At 40.6% G+C, this 19,191-nt stretch overlaps 1 protein-coding gene across 1 annotated transcript in view; it reads left to right on the top strand.

The window, feature by feature from the left end:
• ABCB5 (ATP binding cassette subfamily B member 5) overlaps positions 1-19,191 on the top strand; it is a 163,251-nt gene that overhangs the window by 140,514 nt on the left and 3,546 nt on the right. The window contains exons 24-27 of the mRNA XM_032753440.2: positions 3,453-3,609; positions 8,163-8,360; positions 10,530-10,736; positions 18,789-18,935. Of these exons, the coding sequence (XP_032609331.1) occupies positions 3,453-3,609; positions 8,163-8,360; positions 10,530-10,736; positions 18,789-18,935 (709 nt within the window). The remainder of the gene's footprint in view (positions 1-3,452; positions 3,610-8,162; positions 8,361-10,529; positions 10,737-18,788; positions 18,936-19,191) is intronic.

Genomic DNA, 19,191 nt, shown 5'->3' with positions numbered 1-19,191 from the left:
CATGGCAGCCACCTAGATCTTGCCTGGCTCCTCCCCAGAGATTATCCGGAAGAGACAGACAAGGACAAGATAAGAAGGCTAAATCAACCACTGAAGGGACCTAAAGGAGAGAAATCAAAGGACAGTTGATATCTAGGGCCTTGTGAAGATTCTAAAGTGGAAAACAAGTGGTAACAAACTCCAACATGTAGGAAAAGACCATTCCAGCCAGCTTTCCACTGCAAGGAAGACCATGTAGGGGAAAACACAGAGAGGAAGGCAGCTCACGTTCCGACCCTGCAGTTTCATGTGCTTCTGGGCAAATTGCATAATTTTTCTGAGCTAGAGTCTCCTCATTCATTGACTGATAAGTTTCCATTCTACTTATCTCCTAGGTGATTAGATGGTATCTTGTATATGAAAACATTCTATAAGATCCAAAGAACCAAATAAATGTTAGTTGCTTATTTTCTCTCTCCTATCTGTTGAGAAAAGGATTTAGGGTGGTAAGAAGTCTCTGGGTTGTATATGGATGATATACAGATGAGCATGGGAATAATTTTAATGACCACCTCTATGGGGAAAGAGACTCTGCCTTCTCATCAAAGAAAGAAACTTACTGAGTAAGGACTTGGAAAGTTCTGATTTGACCTGCCGTGCTAATCTATTGCTACAGAAGTGTGAGAGCTTTTTTTTTTCTTTTTTGTTGTTGTTGTTGCTGTTTTTCTTGAGATGGAGTCTCACTCTGTCACCAGACTTGAGTGCAGTGGCGTGATCTCGGCTCACTGCAACCTCCATCTCCCTCCCGGGTTCAAGCAATTCTCCTGCCTCAGCCTCGTGAGTTGCTAGGATTACAGGTGTGTGCCAATACACCCAGCTAATTTTTGTATTTTTAGTAGAGATGGAGTTCCACCACGTTGGCCAGGCTGGTCTCGAACTCCTGACCTCGTGATCCACCCACCTCGGCCTCCCAAAGTGCTCGAATTACAGGCGTGAACCACCGCACCCAGCCCCTGTTAGTGACCTTAAAATATTTGTCATGATACCAAATTATTCCTCTTTATATATCCCAAATGGGTGAAACTCCTCAAGACCAACAGTGGCGTGAGACATTGGCCTGTACATTTCTCCCAGTTAGGCGTTCAGTTCAAATGCCTCCAGGAGTTTAAACCAGATTTGAAGGATCTGGTTTAACTATGTTACAGAGTTATAGCACAGGTTGTTCTACAATAAATACTTGTTGAGTGGAACTGAATTTCAGTTTAGCTCACCCTAGCTAATTGGGTCTGATTAGGTAAGGACAAATTCTGTAGCAGACCAGTTTTTTCCATGTGTGGGCCTTGGCCTACTTTTATACAGAATCCACCTGGAGAAAAAGCGTAAAGAAGATTACTGTCCCTGGGCCAGGCGCAGTGCCTCATGCCTGTAATCCCAGCACTTTGGGAGGCCGAGGCAGGCGGATCACGAGGTCAGGAGTTCGAGATCAGCCTGGCCAACACAAAAATTAGCTAGGCATGGTGGTGCATGCCTGTAATCCCAGCTACAGGAGGTGGAGGCAGGAGAATTGCTTGAACCCAGGAGGCAGAGGTTGCAGTGAGCTGACATCATGCCACTGCACTCCAGCCTGAATGACAAAGCAAGACTCCGTCTCAAAAAAAAAAAAAAAAGATGAAGAAGATTAGCATCCCTGACTCAACCCCAGATAATCCATTACCTCAAAGTCCACACTTCCCCTCCAGGGTCTTCAACATAACCCTCATCAGCATCAGCCCCCATCCCACTTATGTTTCTCTCAGCACTCACTCATTAAAGATGGTATCAGGGCTTTTGCTCATACTCTCCCTTCTCTAACTGAACCCTTTCTTCCTGCTCCATTCTCCATCCTTTGGGTCATTTACCTCCCACAAACACAAGTTCTGAGTTGAAGGCCCTTCTCCCTTTCTCATTAATATTTCCATTTTCAGAGGGATCTAACAAGGACGTCTGCCTCTAGACATTTATGTCTAATGCTTACCATTACTTTTATAGTGGGAATGTTAGGACAGGTAGAGATTTTAGCATACCTCAAATCATGGGAAGAAGCTATTTTCTCAGTTGTTGATTCACAGAAGGCTCTATCCCTGTGAGACTAGAAACCAGGTCTCCATAATCCAATTATCTTCCCAGCTCACCTGCTGATTCTTGAATCAGACTGAGGCTTAAGTCTGACTCAGTCTGATTTTTCCTTGCATTAAAAACACATTTAAAAAAAAAAACACCTTCTGATTGGGTTACCTAAACTCAGTAACCATTTCTGATGTTTATAGCTGGGTATCAAATAATTCAAGTGGCATTTTGAGCTTTAAACACTTTCTGTAAATATCAGTACTAAAAATGCCTTGACATCACAGAACTAAGTAACAATTATTTTAGTGTTATTTTTGTTTTTATATTTTATACTGTATTTGATCTTTGTAAAGCCAACGAGATTCAGGATCTGAGGTCTAGGTCACTGAAGAGATTGCATCAGCATCAACATCTACCCTTTGGTAGGCCCCATTGAAGGAGAAATTCACAAGGAGCCCGGACGTGTTTACTTTGCTGTTATCCAGCACTGCAAACAAGCAACAGGGTTCTGTGATGACCTTTTACTACCTAATGTTTAAATATTGCCAGCGACACTGGTCCAGTTTTAGCCTGATTGTGCCATTAGCTTTGTTACTAAGATGCATTGTTTTGCCTTCTAGTACAGTACTTTCATATCGAAAATGAAATTGAAATGAGAGGAAAATATTTAACCATGGTCAAGTCCTGTGCCACAATCGAGTAACTATTCTGTGTGCTTCCAAACATCATCTGCATACTTACCATTTTATAATTAACATGTTTTGAAACTGAGATCATAATCGATAACAAACCTAAAAGATCAAGGTTCTTCTTTCAGTCTTTTTAGTCAGATTTTGCTTTGGGAACCTGAGGAAAATATGATCCCCATGATTTGCTCTCTAAATCATGTAGCATATCAGACAGATAACCAGTCATTTAGCTTCAGTTATCTGTCCTAACTACATTATATGCAAAACAAACAAATAAAAAATCATATCTACTGTGTAAATTCAGATCTCACTACTGGAGATTCATTCTTCCTATTGTCAGTTGAATTCTCTGTCAAATCTCCAAGCAAGCAAGCCTCATATCAAGATGGCTAAGAAGTTTTATATTCACTAGTTGGGACCTTTGATCTGTGGCTCTAATTGGAAGAGACATTTTTAAGATTACCTAAACTCCAAAGGTCATTTTGGTGTACAGAGCAAGGAATGATTACTACATGGTAGAAATTTTTTAAAGAGATAACTTGTTGGTGTTCAGCATTAGGGGTGCCATCTACATCAAAAGATTCTATTCCTGTGCCTGCTTTTTTCTTTACTTTTAGAGTTCTACTGCTTTACAATGGATCGATGGACCTAAGATTCAAATGCTTTATCTTTTGATAGAGTTTTTACTGCAATTGCATATGGAGCTATGGCCATCGGAGAAACACTCGTTTTGGCTCCTGAATATTCCAAAGCCAAATCGGGGGCTGCACATCTGTTTGCCTTGTTGGAAAAGAAACCAAATATAGACAGCCGCAGTCAAGAAGGGAAAAAGCCAGTAAGCACAACTGTGATCTTAAATGTCCAAATAAAGATGGCAACAGTAGGAACTGAGGGCCACTAAAGATGGGAGGGAGAGAGGGGGCAAGGGCTGAAAAACTAACTATTGGGTGCTATACTCAGTACCTGCGTGACAAGATCATTCATACCCCAAACCTCAGCATTATGCGATATACCCAGATAATAAACCTGCACATGTACCCCTGGATCTAAAATAAAAGTTGAAAAAATAAAATGTAATATAAATGAAAAAATAAAAATAAAAAATAAATGTCCACTTATTAAATGAAGGCTTTCTTTGGAAAACTCTGCAAAAGATAATGTCATAGTAACATAAAGAGTTAAAAGTTTGTATAAAATAATTTTATGGCTGCAAATGGGGAAAAGGGGTCTTGTCTTAATCAAATTTTTACCTCTACTACTAAAATTTATATTTCATATTTTAAAATATATGCTTTTAATTTATATGCCTGATGTTATGAGAATGTTCTTGAAAAAAAAGGTTGATTCTTATACTGAATTCCATTTAGAAACAAAAGTTTTGATCTTGGATGAGATTCATATTAAGGTTTATTTGTTTTCTTTTTCTCTGATAATATATGCAAAGTAAATAATATTCTGCTGCTTCAGACACTATTTTTCATGGGAAATATATTTACGAACATAAAGGGGGAAGAAAAGGAAAGTATACCTATTAAATTGATGCACACAAACAAATTTAGCCTCAAACTCTAAAAGACTGTGAATATTAAAAGAGAAATAATAGGTAGGGTGTATAATTTCAAAATAAATCTCTCAATAATAGTCTTATACAGCCTGGCGCGGTGGCTCACGCCTGTAATCCCAGCACTTTGGGAGGCCGAGGCGGGCGGATCACGAGGTCAGGAGATCGAGACCATCCTGGCTAACATGATGAAACCCCGTCTCTACTAAAAATAAAAAAATAAAAAAAATCAGCCGGGTGTGGTTGCACGCGCCTGTAGTTCCAGCTACTCGGGAAGGCAAGACAGGATAATCGCTTAAACCCGGGAGGCGGAGGTTGCAGTGAGCCGAGATCGCGCCATTGCACTCCAGCTTGGGCGACAGAGCAAGACTTGGTCTCAAAAATAAATAAATAAATAAAAAATAAATAATAGTCTTATACATTAAATAGATATTCAATTTTAGGACCTTTCTGGACATTTTAATTTTTAAAATAAAAATAGTCCATTAGGTATATACTTAAATGTTTTTAATTTATAATTATTTCCCTCTAGAATTTTCATAGTAAATTTATGTGTATGACAGCTTAAAATAATTCAGCATTACTAGAGCTACACAATGATTAAGAAGAATGCCTGTTAGTGACAGAAATAAGACTATCTGGAAATTCTCAAAATAGAATGCTTCAGAGATACATCACAGTCAAAATAAGATTTTGTTCTTGTATTTTGGAAAGTAAAGGATGTAAGAAGCTATTTTTTTAATTTTAAGATTTATGTATATAACAGTATTGCTACTCTTATTTCTTTCTGCAGATTATAATAGAGGAATTGAGTATCTCACTGATCTATGTCCTTACCGAACCATAGGCATGGCATAGACTATAGAAGTATTTCTTATAAAGGCTATAAAATTAATGAATTTAATCTTTATTTTATTTAGTATGTAAATGTTTCTGAATATCACTCTACGCTTTTAAAAATCAAAATCTGGGCAGGGCGTGGTGGCTTACGCCTGTAATCCCAGGACTTTGGGAGGCTGAGGCAGGTGGATCACCTAAGGTCAGGAGTTCAAGTTCAGCCTGGTTAACATGGCAAAACCCCATCTCTATTAAAAATACAAAAATTAGGGTGTGGTGGCAAGTGCCTATAGTCCCAGCTACTTGGGAGGCTGAGGCAAGAGAATCGCTTGAACCTGGGAGGCGGAGATTGCAGTCAGCCGAGATCACACCACTGTACTCCAGCCTGGGTGACAGAGCGAGACTCCATCTCAAAAAAAAAAAAAAAAAAAAATTAAAATCTGGTCAAACAAAATTGGCAAGTATTGAAATCGAAGCTGGGTGATAGGAATGTGGGCCATTTATTATATTTTTCTCTCTATTTTTATACGTTTGGAGTTTTTCATATTAAATAGAATTAAAAATAGTAAGAATAAATTTTTAAATTTTAAACGTATTAAATTTAGAAGTTTTCTAGAATACCTCTATGAGCTATTATACAAAATACATACAAGAGCATACACAAAGATAATTGAATTCTTCATGTTTCTGCAGTATTCTGGTTTTTTAAGACTTTTTTTATACAAATGCAGAGAGGGAAGTATACCAAAAAAAATTTAAAAAATAAAACAAAAAGAAACTTTTTATACAAATAATATTCATAGGTTGTAGGGGGCAAATGGAAAATACTGACTATGCTAAAATAAACTACTACTACACTACTTTTAAATTTTGGCAAATATCCTTCCAGATTTTTTTTCTATTTCTAGATCTCTTAACCACATCTTAACATCGAATTCTTTTAACAAGAAAATAATATCATCAAATTTTTTTTGTTTACTCCTCACCCCTACCTGCCCTTGCTTCTTATCTGTAATATGTTGGGCTCAGGATGGGTCGAACATGACTAGTAAACCTGACTGTAAGGATGTGTTTTAAAATCCAGCCATCACTACCACCACACACACAGGCACACACACACACAAATCCACTACTCCTTAGTTGTTTACTCTAACAACAAAAATTAATAAGACTTAAAATGCAATTGAGACGAACACAAAGATCAAAAGAACTTAAAATCTTATGAATCAAATATATAAAGGGAAAGTTAATCATTTAGTGATAGTTCTGGAAAGTCTTTTTTAAACATCCTGGTGTAGATGAGTATTGGTTTAGAAATCATTAACCAGTAAAGAGATTGATGCATAGAGAGAAAACTAAACGTTTAGGCAACTGTCACTGCCAAATAATGGTTAATTGAAAATAAAGATAGGGCAGGGCGTGGTGGCTCATGCCGGTAATCCCAGCATTTTGGGAGGCCGAGGTGGGTGGATTGCTTGAGTCCAGGAGTTTGGAACCAGCCTGGGCAACATAGTGAAACCCCATCTCTACTAAAAATACAAAAATACTAAAAATACAAAAATACTAAAAATACAAAAATTAAAGGCCGGGCGTGGTGGCTCATGCTTGTAATCCCAGCACTTTGGGAGGCCGAGGCGGGCGGATCACGAGGTCAGGAGATCGAGACCACGGTGAAACCCCGTCTCTACTAAAAATACAAAAAAATTAGCCGGGCGTGGTGGCGGGCGCCTGTAGTCCCAGCTACTCAGAGAGGCTGAGGCAGGAGAATGGCGTGAACCCGGGAGGCAAGATTGCGCCACTGCACTCTAGCCTGGGTGACAGAGCGAGACTCCGTCTCAAAACAAAAAAAAAAAATTGCCTGGGTGTGGTGGCACACGCTGGTGGTCCCAGCTACTCAGGAGGCTGAGGTGGGAGGATGGCTTGAGCCTGGGAAGTGGAGGTTGCAGTGAGCTGAGACTGCACCACTGCCTTCCAGCCTGGGTGACAGAGCTAGACCCTGTCTCAAATAAAATAAAATAAAATAAAATAAGAAAGATAAATCAGTTCGTGTCCTTTGTAGGGACATGGATGAAGCTGGAAACAATCATTCTCAGTAAACTATCGCAAGGACAAAAAACCAAACATTGCATGTTCTCACTCATAGGTGGGAATTGAACAATGAGAACACATGGACACACAAAGGGGAACATCACACTCCGGGGACTGTTGTGGGGTGGGGGGAGGGGGGAGGGATAGCATTAGGAGATATACCTAATGCTAAATGACAAGTTAATGGGTGCAGCACACCAACATGGCACATGTATACATATGTAACAAACCTGCACATTGTGCACATGTACCCTAAAACTTAAAGCATAATAATAATAAAATTAAAAAAAGATAAATCAGAATTCAAAACATACTGTACCTTCACTATAAAACATGGCCCAGTTTACAAAAATAACCCTTATACATATAGTTTATGAGAACCCCAGCTCTTCTGAATTAAGCAATAAAGGTTTGTAAAGCACAAACCAAATTAAAAAGAAAAATGTATTACTCAGATAAGCTGGTCAAACAACTAACTGTGGAATGGAACTGTCTGTGCAGCAAAGCTGAAGGAAGCAAGTGGTTTTTAGAAACTCAGTGAAGTCAGTAGTGAAGATAACAAGAAACACAGACAAAAAAATCTAAGCAAAAGTGACATAAACCCACTTGCAGTCAACAGCTCTACAGAGATGCATACATGTTTAAAATTAAAAGGGCTAGAGGCTGGGCGCGGTGGCTCACGCGGTGGCTCCCAGCACTTTGGGAGGCCGAGGCGGGTGGATCACAAGGTCAGGAGATCGGGACCACGGTGAAACCCCGTCTCTACTAAAAATACAAAAAAAAAAAAATTAAAAGGGCTATGGAAACATGCACAATTTTCAAAAGGAACTTAGCCAGTATGCTACAGTGTGTTACAATCTTCCCAAGTCACTCTTCTCAACTCTGTCAACTTCCTTTCACAGGACACATGTGAAGGGAATTTAGAGTTTCGAGAAGTCTCTTTCTTCTATCCATGTCGCCCAGATGTTTTCATCCTCCGCGGCTTATCCCTCAGTATTGAGCGAGGAAAGACAGTAGCATTTGTGGGGAGCAGCGGCTGTGGGAAAAGCACTTCTCTTCAACTTCTGCAGAGATTTTATGACCCCGTGCAAGGACAAGTGGTAAGACTGAATTGAAACACACCTAATCTGGGGGTTAGCAGTCCTATTCTTAAACATTCACTAGGGCTTAAGCATCCCCACTGGTTTGGGTGGGGCAAACAATACAGAAGTTAAAAAGAAAAAAAAATCTCTGTGTCAACCCTTAACTAAGAGGACAAGCAAACCATCACAAAAATGATGGTTAGGACTTTGAAGTGAAGCACAAAGGTCCAAAGATTCTTCAACCATTCTGGCAGCAGAAATGTTGATCTTAGCCATGGAATTACTTTAGAACGTGGGTGCTGGAGGTCTGGTCTAATGTTCACATTGTGGCTCCGTATTCTGTTCTGGTTTAAGACAGAGAGAATACTGTCCTCCACCTCCTTAGTTCAGGCTTCTGCTTTCCCACCACTCATCCCCACCTCCCAACTGTCAAAACCTTATGCATGGTTAAGGCTTATTGGAATCAGCTCCATGAAGTCATGCCTCGAATATCTAAAATAATGTAATCTCTCCATCCTTCGAACCTAAGGATTGTTTTTCTTGCCTGGCACTTGTCTTACTATACCTTATATTGTGGTTTTTCCATTACCTTGTCCTCCCCCCACCACCCACCACCACATCAGCACACCCACACAGAGCTTCCTGTCCTGCCTCCTGCCCCTACAAAAAAGTTCCTAAAACTCAGACTGCCACGTTAGTCCTCATTCTCCTGCAACGTACTGTCTTTTCGCCCTACGGATTCTCAATGAGTGCTTGCAAAACAGAGTTTAGGGACTTAAGGGAGTCCTAAAGGGCTCCCTTGAACTAGCAGACACTCATCTATTCGCACATCGTATATAGCACACTCCCTCTTCTAAACCTTCCACAGTTGGAATATACCAGAGTCTATGCCATCAATCAGGTCCTTCATACCCTGGCCCCTGCCTCCCACTCCAAGCTCCTCTCATATCACTCTCCACGTCATCATGCACTGTGCTTTTTCTGTTTTCGGGGGGGCTTTTGTGCATTTTTTGATTTGTTTTGTTTTTTTGAGACAGAGTCTCGCTGTGTGGCCCAGGCTGGAGTACAGTGGCGCGATCTCGGCTCACTGCAAACCCCGCCTCTAGGGTTCATGCGATTCTCATGCCTCAGCTTCCCAAGTAGTAGCTGAGATTACAGGGGTGCACCACCATGTCCAGTTAATTTTTGTATTTTTTGTAGAAACGGGGTTTCACCATATTAACCAGGGTGGTCTTGAACTCCTGGCCTCAAGTGATCTGCCCACCTCAGCCTCCCAAAGTCTCCTCATGTTCTTTAAACATACCTATGAACCTTTATTTTGCTATTGCCCTGCCCAGAATGTCCCCTTTGCAGGCTCCTTCTCACTGTTCATGTCTTAGTCTGAACGTCCTTTCCTTAAGGCCTTCTTGTACAACCCCCTTCTCATGCCTCTCCATACCCTCCCCACTGCCTCAGTCGCTCTACCCTGTTACCCTGTCTTCAGGGTACTTTCCTCTCCTGAGTTTATTGAGTTATTTGTTCATGTGTTTATTGCATGCCTCTCTGCTAAAATATAAGCTACATCCATGGGGGGAGGGGGGAGGGATAGCATTAGGAGATATACCTAATGCTAAAAGATGAGTTAATGGGTGCAGCACACCAACATGGCACATGTATACATATGTAACAAACCTGCACGTTGTGCACATGTACCCTAAAACTTAAAGTATAATAATAATAAAATTAAAAAAAATATATATATATATATATATAAGCTACAAAAGGGAAAGAGCTTTCTCTTATTGACCACTATTTCCCTGGTACTGAAGAGTCCCCCTCACATAGTGAGCATGCTCATCAAATATGAGATGGTGTTGTTAGAGTGTTGTTATCTATCTATGTGAATAAACATGGCTGTGTGCAAGATGACACAGCTTTACACGTGGAGTACTCTATCATCTCCACCTACTTTTCACTGGGCTTTCAGAAAGTCAGGTCCTGTTACAGTGGAGGGGCAGTAGTGAGTTACATGCTGTTTGCTTCTATACAACATATGATTTATGAGCCTTCCTTGGGTAACCTTATCGTTTGAAATAGCTTGAATTCCTATCCTTCTTGTTATGATTTGTGTGTGTTTGAATACAGTGAACTGTAACATGATACAGTTGTGTGATCTTAACACACCATTCTCCAATCTGCTTTTGGCAGCTGTTTGATGGTGTGGATGCAAAAGAATTGAATGTACAGTGGCTCCGTTCCCAAATAGCAATTGTTTCTCAAGAGCCTGTGCTCTTCAACTGCAGCATCGCTGAAAACATCGCCTATGGTGACAACAGCCGCGTGGTGCCATTAGATGAGATCAAAGAAGCAGCAAATGCAGCAAATATCCATTCTTTTATTGAAGGTCTCCCTGAGGTAAGAAAATTTCTGAAATCTTGAATTACAAAGCTGCCAAGTAAGCCTAAGTAGCTACTGGGCCTATGCAGTTGTTTTTATGTATTCCTTGGATCATACAATTTATTTATTGCCAGAATCTAAAGTTAGATGTAAAACATGAAGTCAGATGTGAAAAACCAAGTTTGAGATTGTCGTGTGACTATTTTCCTAAGACCAAAATTTATTAATATTCACTGGATTAACTTTCACATTTTGTTATTTGCCTTCCATCCATCTACGCTGTGACTGGTCCACACTATGACCTCCCCCGCCACTGCGGTAGCCTCTTCATCTGCCTTCCAGTCTTGCTCCTTTATCATTTTTCTTCCTCACAGCAATCAGAGAGATCTTTTAAAAACAAATTAGATCCTCTCCCTCCCCTGCTTACAACTGCCTCATGGCTCCCTGTGCACTTAGAATAAAGCCCAGACACCCCATGGGGAGGGGCTGCTGAAGCCTCTGTAATCTGGCCCCACTGTTTTCCCAGCAACAACCTCACCACACAGTCACTTTGCTGCAGCTGAGCTGGCCTCTCCTGTCTCATGAACACGCCAACTTGCTCCCGACCTTAGGACATTTGCATTTGCTGTTTCTCCAGCCTAGACCTCCCTTAGGTTGGCTTTTGGCATAGTAGCCGCCTTAACTTTCCTTTTTTTTTGACGGAGTTTCACTCTTGTTGCCCAGGCTAGAGTTCCATGGTGCGATCTCGGCTCACTCAGCTCCACCTCCCGTGTTCAAGCAATTCTCCTGCCTCAGCCTCCCAGGTAGCTGGGATTACAGGCATGTGCCACCACGCCCGGCTAATTTTTTGTATTTTTAGTAGAGAAAGGGTTTCTCCATGTTGGACAGGCTGGTCTTGAACTCCCGACCTCAGGTGATCCACCGCCTTGGCCTCCCAAAGTGCTGGGATTATAGGCGTGAGCCATCATGCCCGGCAAGTAGCACCTGAACTTTCAAGCCCTTTCAAATGTTACCTTTGCAGAGGCTTTCCCTAAACATCCTATTTTTAAAAGTCCCCACCAGTCCTATCCCCTATCACTTTGTCTTCAGGGCATGTATCACAGTCTGAAAATTACCCTGAGCACTTAGTTGTTTGTTTAGTGTTTCCCTTCCCCACTAGAGTGTAAGATCCTTGCCTGCCATTTTTATCACCTTGATGTCTGTATTAGCTGTGACAATTGGCACAAAATCTCAGAAAAGTCAAAAATCTTGGCTAACTGTAGAGAAGCCTTTGGTAGTGCAAGTATTGATACAAATCCAAAAACAGTGCACAGAGAGGGATAATTGTAACTTTAAGTGTTTATAATACCTGAGTGTTTGCAACACACATACGCACACACACGTAAAATAAATAAAATGAAATAAAAGTAGAGATATTTTCATGTAGGGGCAAATTTGTACATGTGATTTTTATAAACTAAGTTTCTATCTCACTTTAAAGGGAGATAGTTAAGTTTAACAACCAATATATCAAACAACTAATAATCTAGAGCCCTGTTCTTTGGTGAAGGCCAATAGTCATCATACTCTCTAACTTTTACACTCCTTCCCTCACCAGCTCTTCTCCATACTACATAGTGCCTACATGTAGAAACAGGATTTCCCTCACTCTGGTAAGGGTTTGCAGTACTAAAGGTATAGGAAGGATTCACATATTTTTTATAAATATAGTGACACTGTGAATGTCTTTTAATGGCAACTTCCTTTTTAACCATGACACTCACTGCATTGTTAATTTGTGGTCAGATTGTTATCTGCATAATCTCAGTAGTTTGTTTTATGTATTGTGAAATGCTGCCCAATTGATATTTGTACCATTTAACTTTTATTCTTTTTCCTTCGAGACAAGGTCTCACTCTGTCACACAGGCTGGAGTGCAGTGGTGTGTTCTTGGTTCACTGCAGCCTCGACCTCCCAGGCTCACTTGAGTCTCCCGAATGGGTGGGATCACAGGCACATGCCACCATGCCTGGCTAATTTTTGTATTTTTTGTAGAGATGGGGTTTCATCATGTTGCTTAGGCTGGACTCAAGCTCCTGGGCTCAAGCAATTTCACCCACCTCGGCCTCCCAAAGTTCTGGAATTACAGGCATAAGCCACCACACCTGGCCTAACTTTTATTCTTAAATTGTTTATTATCTTCTATTCTTTTTATTGTACCAGTTCTCACATTTACTCAAAACTATATGCTGCAAAAATCCATTGTGCTAACTTTTTACAACAGACTTTGAAAACTAAGATGTTATTTCCTTTAACATTTTTTCTAAAAGAGTAGCTTATTTTTCAGTGTTTTAAATTTTAACTTTAATTTACCTTCATGTCATTGTTCCCCCAAAAACATGTAGAACCATAAGGAAACCTGATACCAAAATAAAATCGTTTAAAAAAATCAAATCAGATAATTCCTAGAAAAGCTGCATATTACTAAATGCCTTTGGTTAGTACCCTGGGTAGAATAAGGCTGCCCTCTTATGCTCAGTTGGCTGGGAAAAAGGAAGAGAGGAAACCAGCCACCCATTACCCAGCCCTTCTGGGAACCAAGAACTGAGCCAAATTTCCACCATAGTACAGCAAGGATGCTGTAACTACCACATGTTACAGATAAAGAAGTTCAATAACTTTCTTAAAGTTGTATGGAAACTCAGCATTTGAACCTGGATTCTTTGTGCTATCCTGAAGGGACGGAAAGGGTTCGTAACCATGGTGGTCCTAGGGTTTCAGAGATGGGAACAAAGGTGCCCTTTCTCCTCCCTTCAGAAGGGCAGTCCAAAGCAACCACCGCAACTGTGGATAATGGCACTGGTATACTCAGAGTGACACTTAGAAACATGTTACAGCTCACACCTAGGTTTTTAGGGAAGAAAAGTGAACATGACTCTTGTAATTTGTTGTACTTCCTTCAGATAGAATTAATTTTTTAGACTGGGTGTAGTGGCTCACACCTGTAATCTCAGCACTTTGGGAGGCCAAGGAGGGTGGATTACCTATGGTCAGGAGTTTGAGACCAGCCTGGCCAACATGGTGAAACCCTGTCTTTACTAATAATACAAAAATTAGCTGGGCATGGTGGCACATGCCTGTATTCCCAGCTACTTGGGAGGCTGAAGCAGGAGAATCACTTGAACTCGGGAGGTGGAGGTTGCAGTGAGCCAAGATCATGCCATTGCACTCCAGCCTGGGCAACAAGAGTGAGACTTCATCTCAAAAAAAAAAAAGAGAATTAATTTTCTTGAGCAAATAAGTGGAGCCCAGCACTCCCTCCAAATACATGGCCACAGTGGCAGTGTGAAAATGGTGAAGCGAAAGTCTGAAAGAGTTCAGCTCTTCCAGTAACATGCAGTAAGCATAAAATATATACCCATATGTAAAACAGGCATAGGAAGAAAGTCAGCTTCACATAAGACACATTAATGTATTATTCATTTTAATTCTCTCCAAGAATTATTTAGCAAATTGAATTGTGTCACACTTTGCTTTCTGAGGATTTCTTTCACTTTTACTACAGACTTTGTGGATTGACCATTCTGCCATGTCCTGCTCCCTCAAAATTTACATTCGCTGTCTTCTTTCCTTTCTTTCTCTCTCCCTTTCTTTCTCTCTCCGTTTCTTTCTCTTTCTTGCTTGCTTGCTTTTCTTGTCTTTCTTTTCTTCCTTTCTCTCTTTCTCTTTCTTTTCCTCCCTCCCTTCCTTCCTCCTTCCCTCTCTCTCTCTCTCCCTCTCTCTCTCTCTCCTTCCTTCCCTCTCTCCTTCCTTCCTTCCCGTCCATCCCTCCCTCTCTCTCTCTTTCTTTCTTTCTTTTCTTTCTTCACAGGGTCTTGCTCTGTCGCCTAGGCTGAAATACAGTGGCAGGATCTCAGCTCACTGCAGCCTTGACCTCCTGGGCTCAAGTGTTCCTCCCACCTCACCCTCCCCAGGAGCTGTGACCATAGGTGCCTGCCACCTATGCCTGCCTAATTTTTTTTTTTTTTTTTTGCAAAGATGGGGTTTCACCATGTTGCCCAGGCTAGTCTCAAACTCCCGACTTCAAGTGATCCACCCACCTTGGCCTCCCAAAGACACTGCGTCCAGCCCCATGTCTTCATTCTTCTATCCCAACATCCATGCATTTAGTCACTCAACATACAGCTACTGAGCATTTCTTTGCAAACCACTGGGCTTTTATTTAGGGAAGATAGGACAAATATAGTCCTACTTTTAGGAATATGAAGCCCAATAGTTAAGATGAACACAGATCAACACATACAAATAATTATAGTGCACAGAAGGTAAACAAACTTCTATCTGAGCCTAGAGGGGAGTAGAATCACTTCTGGCTGGGGGTTCAGAGGAGACCTTTGGAGAATTAAGAGGTGATCTGAGTATTGATCAAGTAGAATTTCAGTAGTCAAGGCTTTAAAAGGGCATTCTCTATAATGAGGCAATGGGCATAGCCTGAGCAAAAACATGGAGACAGAAACTATGGCAATGTTTTCATGGAACTGTAAGCCAATTGACAAAGAATAGAGTATATAAAGCTATGGTATTCGATAAGCATGTAAAGGTAAAAAGTGGGCACTTAAATCACAAGGAAAGAAATGTTTAACTTTGGTAGTTACTAAGGAGTCATTGAAGATTTTTAAATAGGGAACATGTTGGGAATTGGATATCGGAATTACTCATCTAGCAGCAATGTAAATGACGGTAGAGAGTGACAAAGACACAGGGAGCTTGAGAGATCAGTTCAGAGCTATTTCCAGGGATAGGTTTTGAAGGCCTACAATAACGATTACAAAGTGAACTAAAACAAGAAAATTGATTTAAAAGATATTTTAAAAGTGGAATCAACAGGACTTGGCTCAAGATTGTTTCTGGAAAGTCAGCAAGGAAATGTACAATACACTGAGCAGCCTCATGGAATAAAACACAGAGCAGTGATGAGAGTCCAAAGGCTTCCCCCTACACACACACACACACACACACACACTCATACATATACACACACGCCACACACAAATTGTGTATGTTTGATGAAAATTCATTTGGTGGCAAAACGATGTGAGGATATAATATAGTCCTTTATTTATATTTATCCCACTTAGAATAAATAATCAAATATTTCTGCACAAAATTCACATATTTGATTACCAGTTGCTTCCCCAGATCCTTCTGGGGGTGTTAAATAATATATTATCTATTAAATATAGATGATATATCGTATATATAGAATACATAGAATTTTTTCTTCTAAGGTTGAAAAAAAATCAGAATTCTTAAATACATATAACTCCAAGGGTTTCAGTAAGGGAGTGTGGATCTGCGTAACAGCTCAAACCAGAAGAGTGCAGAACAAGGAGTCAATTTAGAACATGCTGAGTGTAATGTAATGCATCTACCACGTATCTCATAGAAATATCCCACAGGCATTTGGAAATACGGGCCTGGGGCATAGGACAGAAGTGGAAGCAACACCGCCTTGACCTCAAGGATCCTCTGAGACACACACCAGGTGTGGTTCTCTCTTAATCTTCACAATATCACCCAGTGGCAGCTCTCAGTCAAGCCACATCCTTAAGTAGGACTTTGACCAGTGGAACCACCCTGAAAATCCAACCCAGTGCCTGCAGGGATTCTCCAGAACGCAGTTGCTTTAGGATTAGACTCTGGTGTTCCCTCTAGGATGCAACTGACTTTTAGCTCCAGGTTCATATTAAGAAGCCATTACCCCTTGAGTTTCTCATAAAAGAGGTGATTTCAGGGCACTCACCATCACAGTGATTGCCAGAATATGGATTCAGATTTTCGGCTAAAGAGAAACTCTGTGGTTCTTTGTTAAAAAAACAAATAAAACCATCCTGGCTAACATGGCAAAACCCCGTCTCTACTAAAAATACTAAAAATTAGTCAGGTGTGGTGGCGGGTGCCTGTAGTCCCAGCTACTTGGGAGGCTGAGGCAGAATGGCGTGAACCCGGGAGGTGGAGCTTGCAGTGAGCCGAGATCATGTCACTGCACTCCAGCCTGGGCTACAGAGCAAGACTCCATAAAAAATAAATAAATTAATTAATTAATTAATAAGATTTAAAAAATTTAAAAACCTTCAGTTTAAATATATGCAAATGTTTTTAGGTGGCTATTGGGACAATGCGTATATCCACATTTGTAATCTGTTCTGCTTAACAGTGGGCAAAACATCTGAATTTAGTTTTCATCCAATATGTTCTTTAAACTTATACTCTCCTACAATCCAGAGAAGGCCAAAAACTGCAAAGTGATTCCTAAAGTAGTTTTGTATGTTCTTCAGCTGCCCTAGAAGAATTCATGTACAATTTAAGCTAGGCTGGCAGAAAGGGCTACGAGCTCATTATCTTTCCCACCTCCCTTCCCAATTTTTAGTTTAAGATTGAATCCCCTCATTTAAATACGAACTTTGCAGTGTTTGGAAATGAATGGCAGACACAGTTTTATCTATGGTTCCAAATTTAACAAAATGCATTTTAGAAGGAAAGGGCCCAAGGCCTGCTAGTAGTCCCAGATAAATGACAGAGAAAACAGCTAAAGTCTGTGTTCTTTGTAGAGCATTTCACTTCAGAGAAGATATTTTTACTAGGCTTTAGTAATTCAGACACCCGTCGTTTGCTACAAAGCATGCACCTATGCATGTTAAATTGAAAAGTAAGCTTTGAGATGACGTAGACACATTTTGTTGTAAGGTTACACCACAGGTTCGTGACACTCACTCTGTCCAAAATGCACTTCCTGAAGGCAGTCAGATGTGGAGAGAAAGGCAATTCTATCAAGCTTCTCTAGGTTACCAACACAAAATGAACAACTAGGAATCACAAGCTGCATGTGAAATGCTGCTACAGGACTAATCTTTCCCTCTATATCCTTGGACCAGCTTTCTCAATGGAGCTGATCCACCTACACATTCTTGTCTAGGTACTAAGGGCTTATGTTTCTTACAAAAGTGCCAAGGGCCACTAGAAAGCAATGTGAAGCCTTGAAAGGAAGCAAAGTCAATAGGACAATCTAAAAAGCAGGCAAGAACCTGCTTAACCCAACTGTACTGACCAATTGTGATTCAGAGGACCATGATGGCTTCAAGATTTGTGTGAAATTTTATTTACCCTTCCATGAAGGGAAACACTGCAGAAATTGGGTTATTAGTAAGTAGGGGAAGTATGAAAACACTGTGAAGTGCTAATGTCACCATTACTACTTAGTGGCCTGAAAAGGTGAATAGACTGTTTCAAGATGCCAACCTGGCCGGGTGTGGTGGCTCACACCTATAATCCCAACACTTTGGGAGGCCGAGGCAGGTGGATCATGAGGTCAGGAGTTCAAGACCAGCCTGGCCAACATGGTGAAACCCCATCTCTACTAAAAATACAAAAATTAGCCAGGCGTGGTGGTGGGCACCTGTAATCCCAGCTACTTGGGAGGCTGAGGCAGAGAATCGCTTGAACCCGGGAGGTGGAGGTTGCAGTGAGCCGAGATTGTGCCACTGCACTCTAGACTGGGTAACAGAGCAAGACTCTGTCTCAAAAAAAAAAAAAAAAGCCAACCTAACTTATTTCCAGGAAGATGCATGTACCACTGAGACTCCTATCGCAGCATCTGTAAGGATGTGTCCATAGAGGCTTAGCAAGAGCTAGTAAAGAAACCTCATAATTTCCTTGTTTTTACTACTTCGAATCATTTTAACCTGAAAATAGTAGGTAGTATAACTTAATGGAAAAGGATTTATGTGTACTATGAACTTGTTTCTTGCCGATAATTTTTTTCTTATGCTTTAATTTGAAAAATTTCTTTGTGGAAGCATAATGGCAGAGGTCTGCTGTCTGATCAGATTGGATATGTAAATGAGATGGTAGTGTTTACTGCGACTTTAGCATTTATTTGCAACAAAGCCCAAGAATAGATTTCAACATTTGTTGGGACACAAATTTTCAAGAGTAGCAAAATTTGAAATATTTAGATGGTTCTCGCCCACAGTTGCCATGCTAATTTAAATAACCAACACTTGCTTTCTTAATTGCATGCTCCTGTAATAGAAATACAACACACAAGTTGGACTGAAAGGAACACAGCTTTCTGGTGGCCAGAAACAAAGACTAGCTATTGCAAGGGCTCTTCTCCAAAAACCCAAAATTTTATTATTGGATGAGGCCACTTCAGCCCTTGATAATGACAGTGAGAAGGTAATATCATTTTCTTTCATCTCAGAATATAATACCAAATATAAGCATCCAATAACATGGAAGAAACCAAGGAAAGTTTGGAAAAACAAAGGCCTGGAAAGAATTGTAGTTCTAAGGTCACCAGTTCCAATTAAGGCTCCTTTACAAAAAGGTCAGTAGGTGGTGGGGAGGTGGGAGACAGTTGAGACAGAGGGAATCTCATGTTCCAGAAAGGTTTTCTCATTCAAATCTGTCTCATTATCAAAAGTGGACCAAT

This window comes from Hylobates moloch, unplaced genomic scaffold, assembly GCF_009828535.3.
Source record: "Hylobates moloch isolate HMO894 unplaced genomic scaffold, HMol_V3 SCAFFOLD_1, whole genome shotgun sequence".
Lineage (NCBI taxonomy): Eukaryota > Metazoa > Chordata > Mammalia > Primates > Hylobatidae > Hylobates > Hylobates moloch.
Note: the sequence above shows the minus strand (reverse complement) of the source record. Positions and strands in the feature narration are given on the sequence as shown.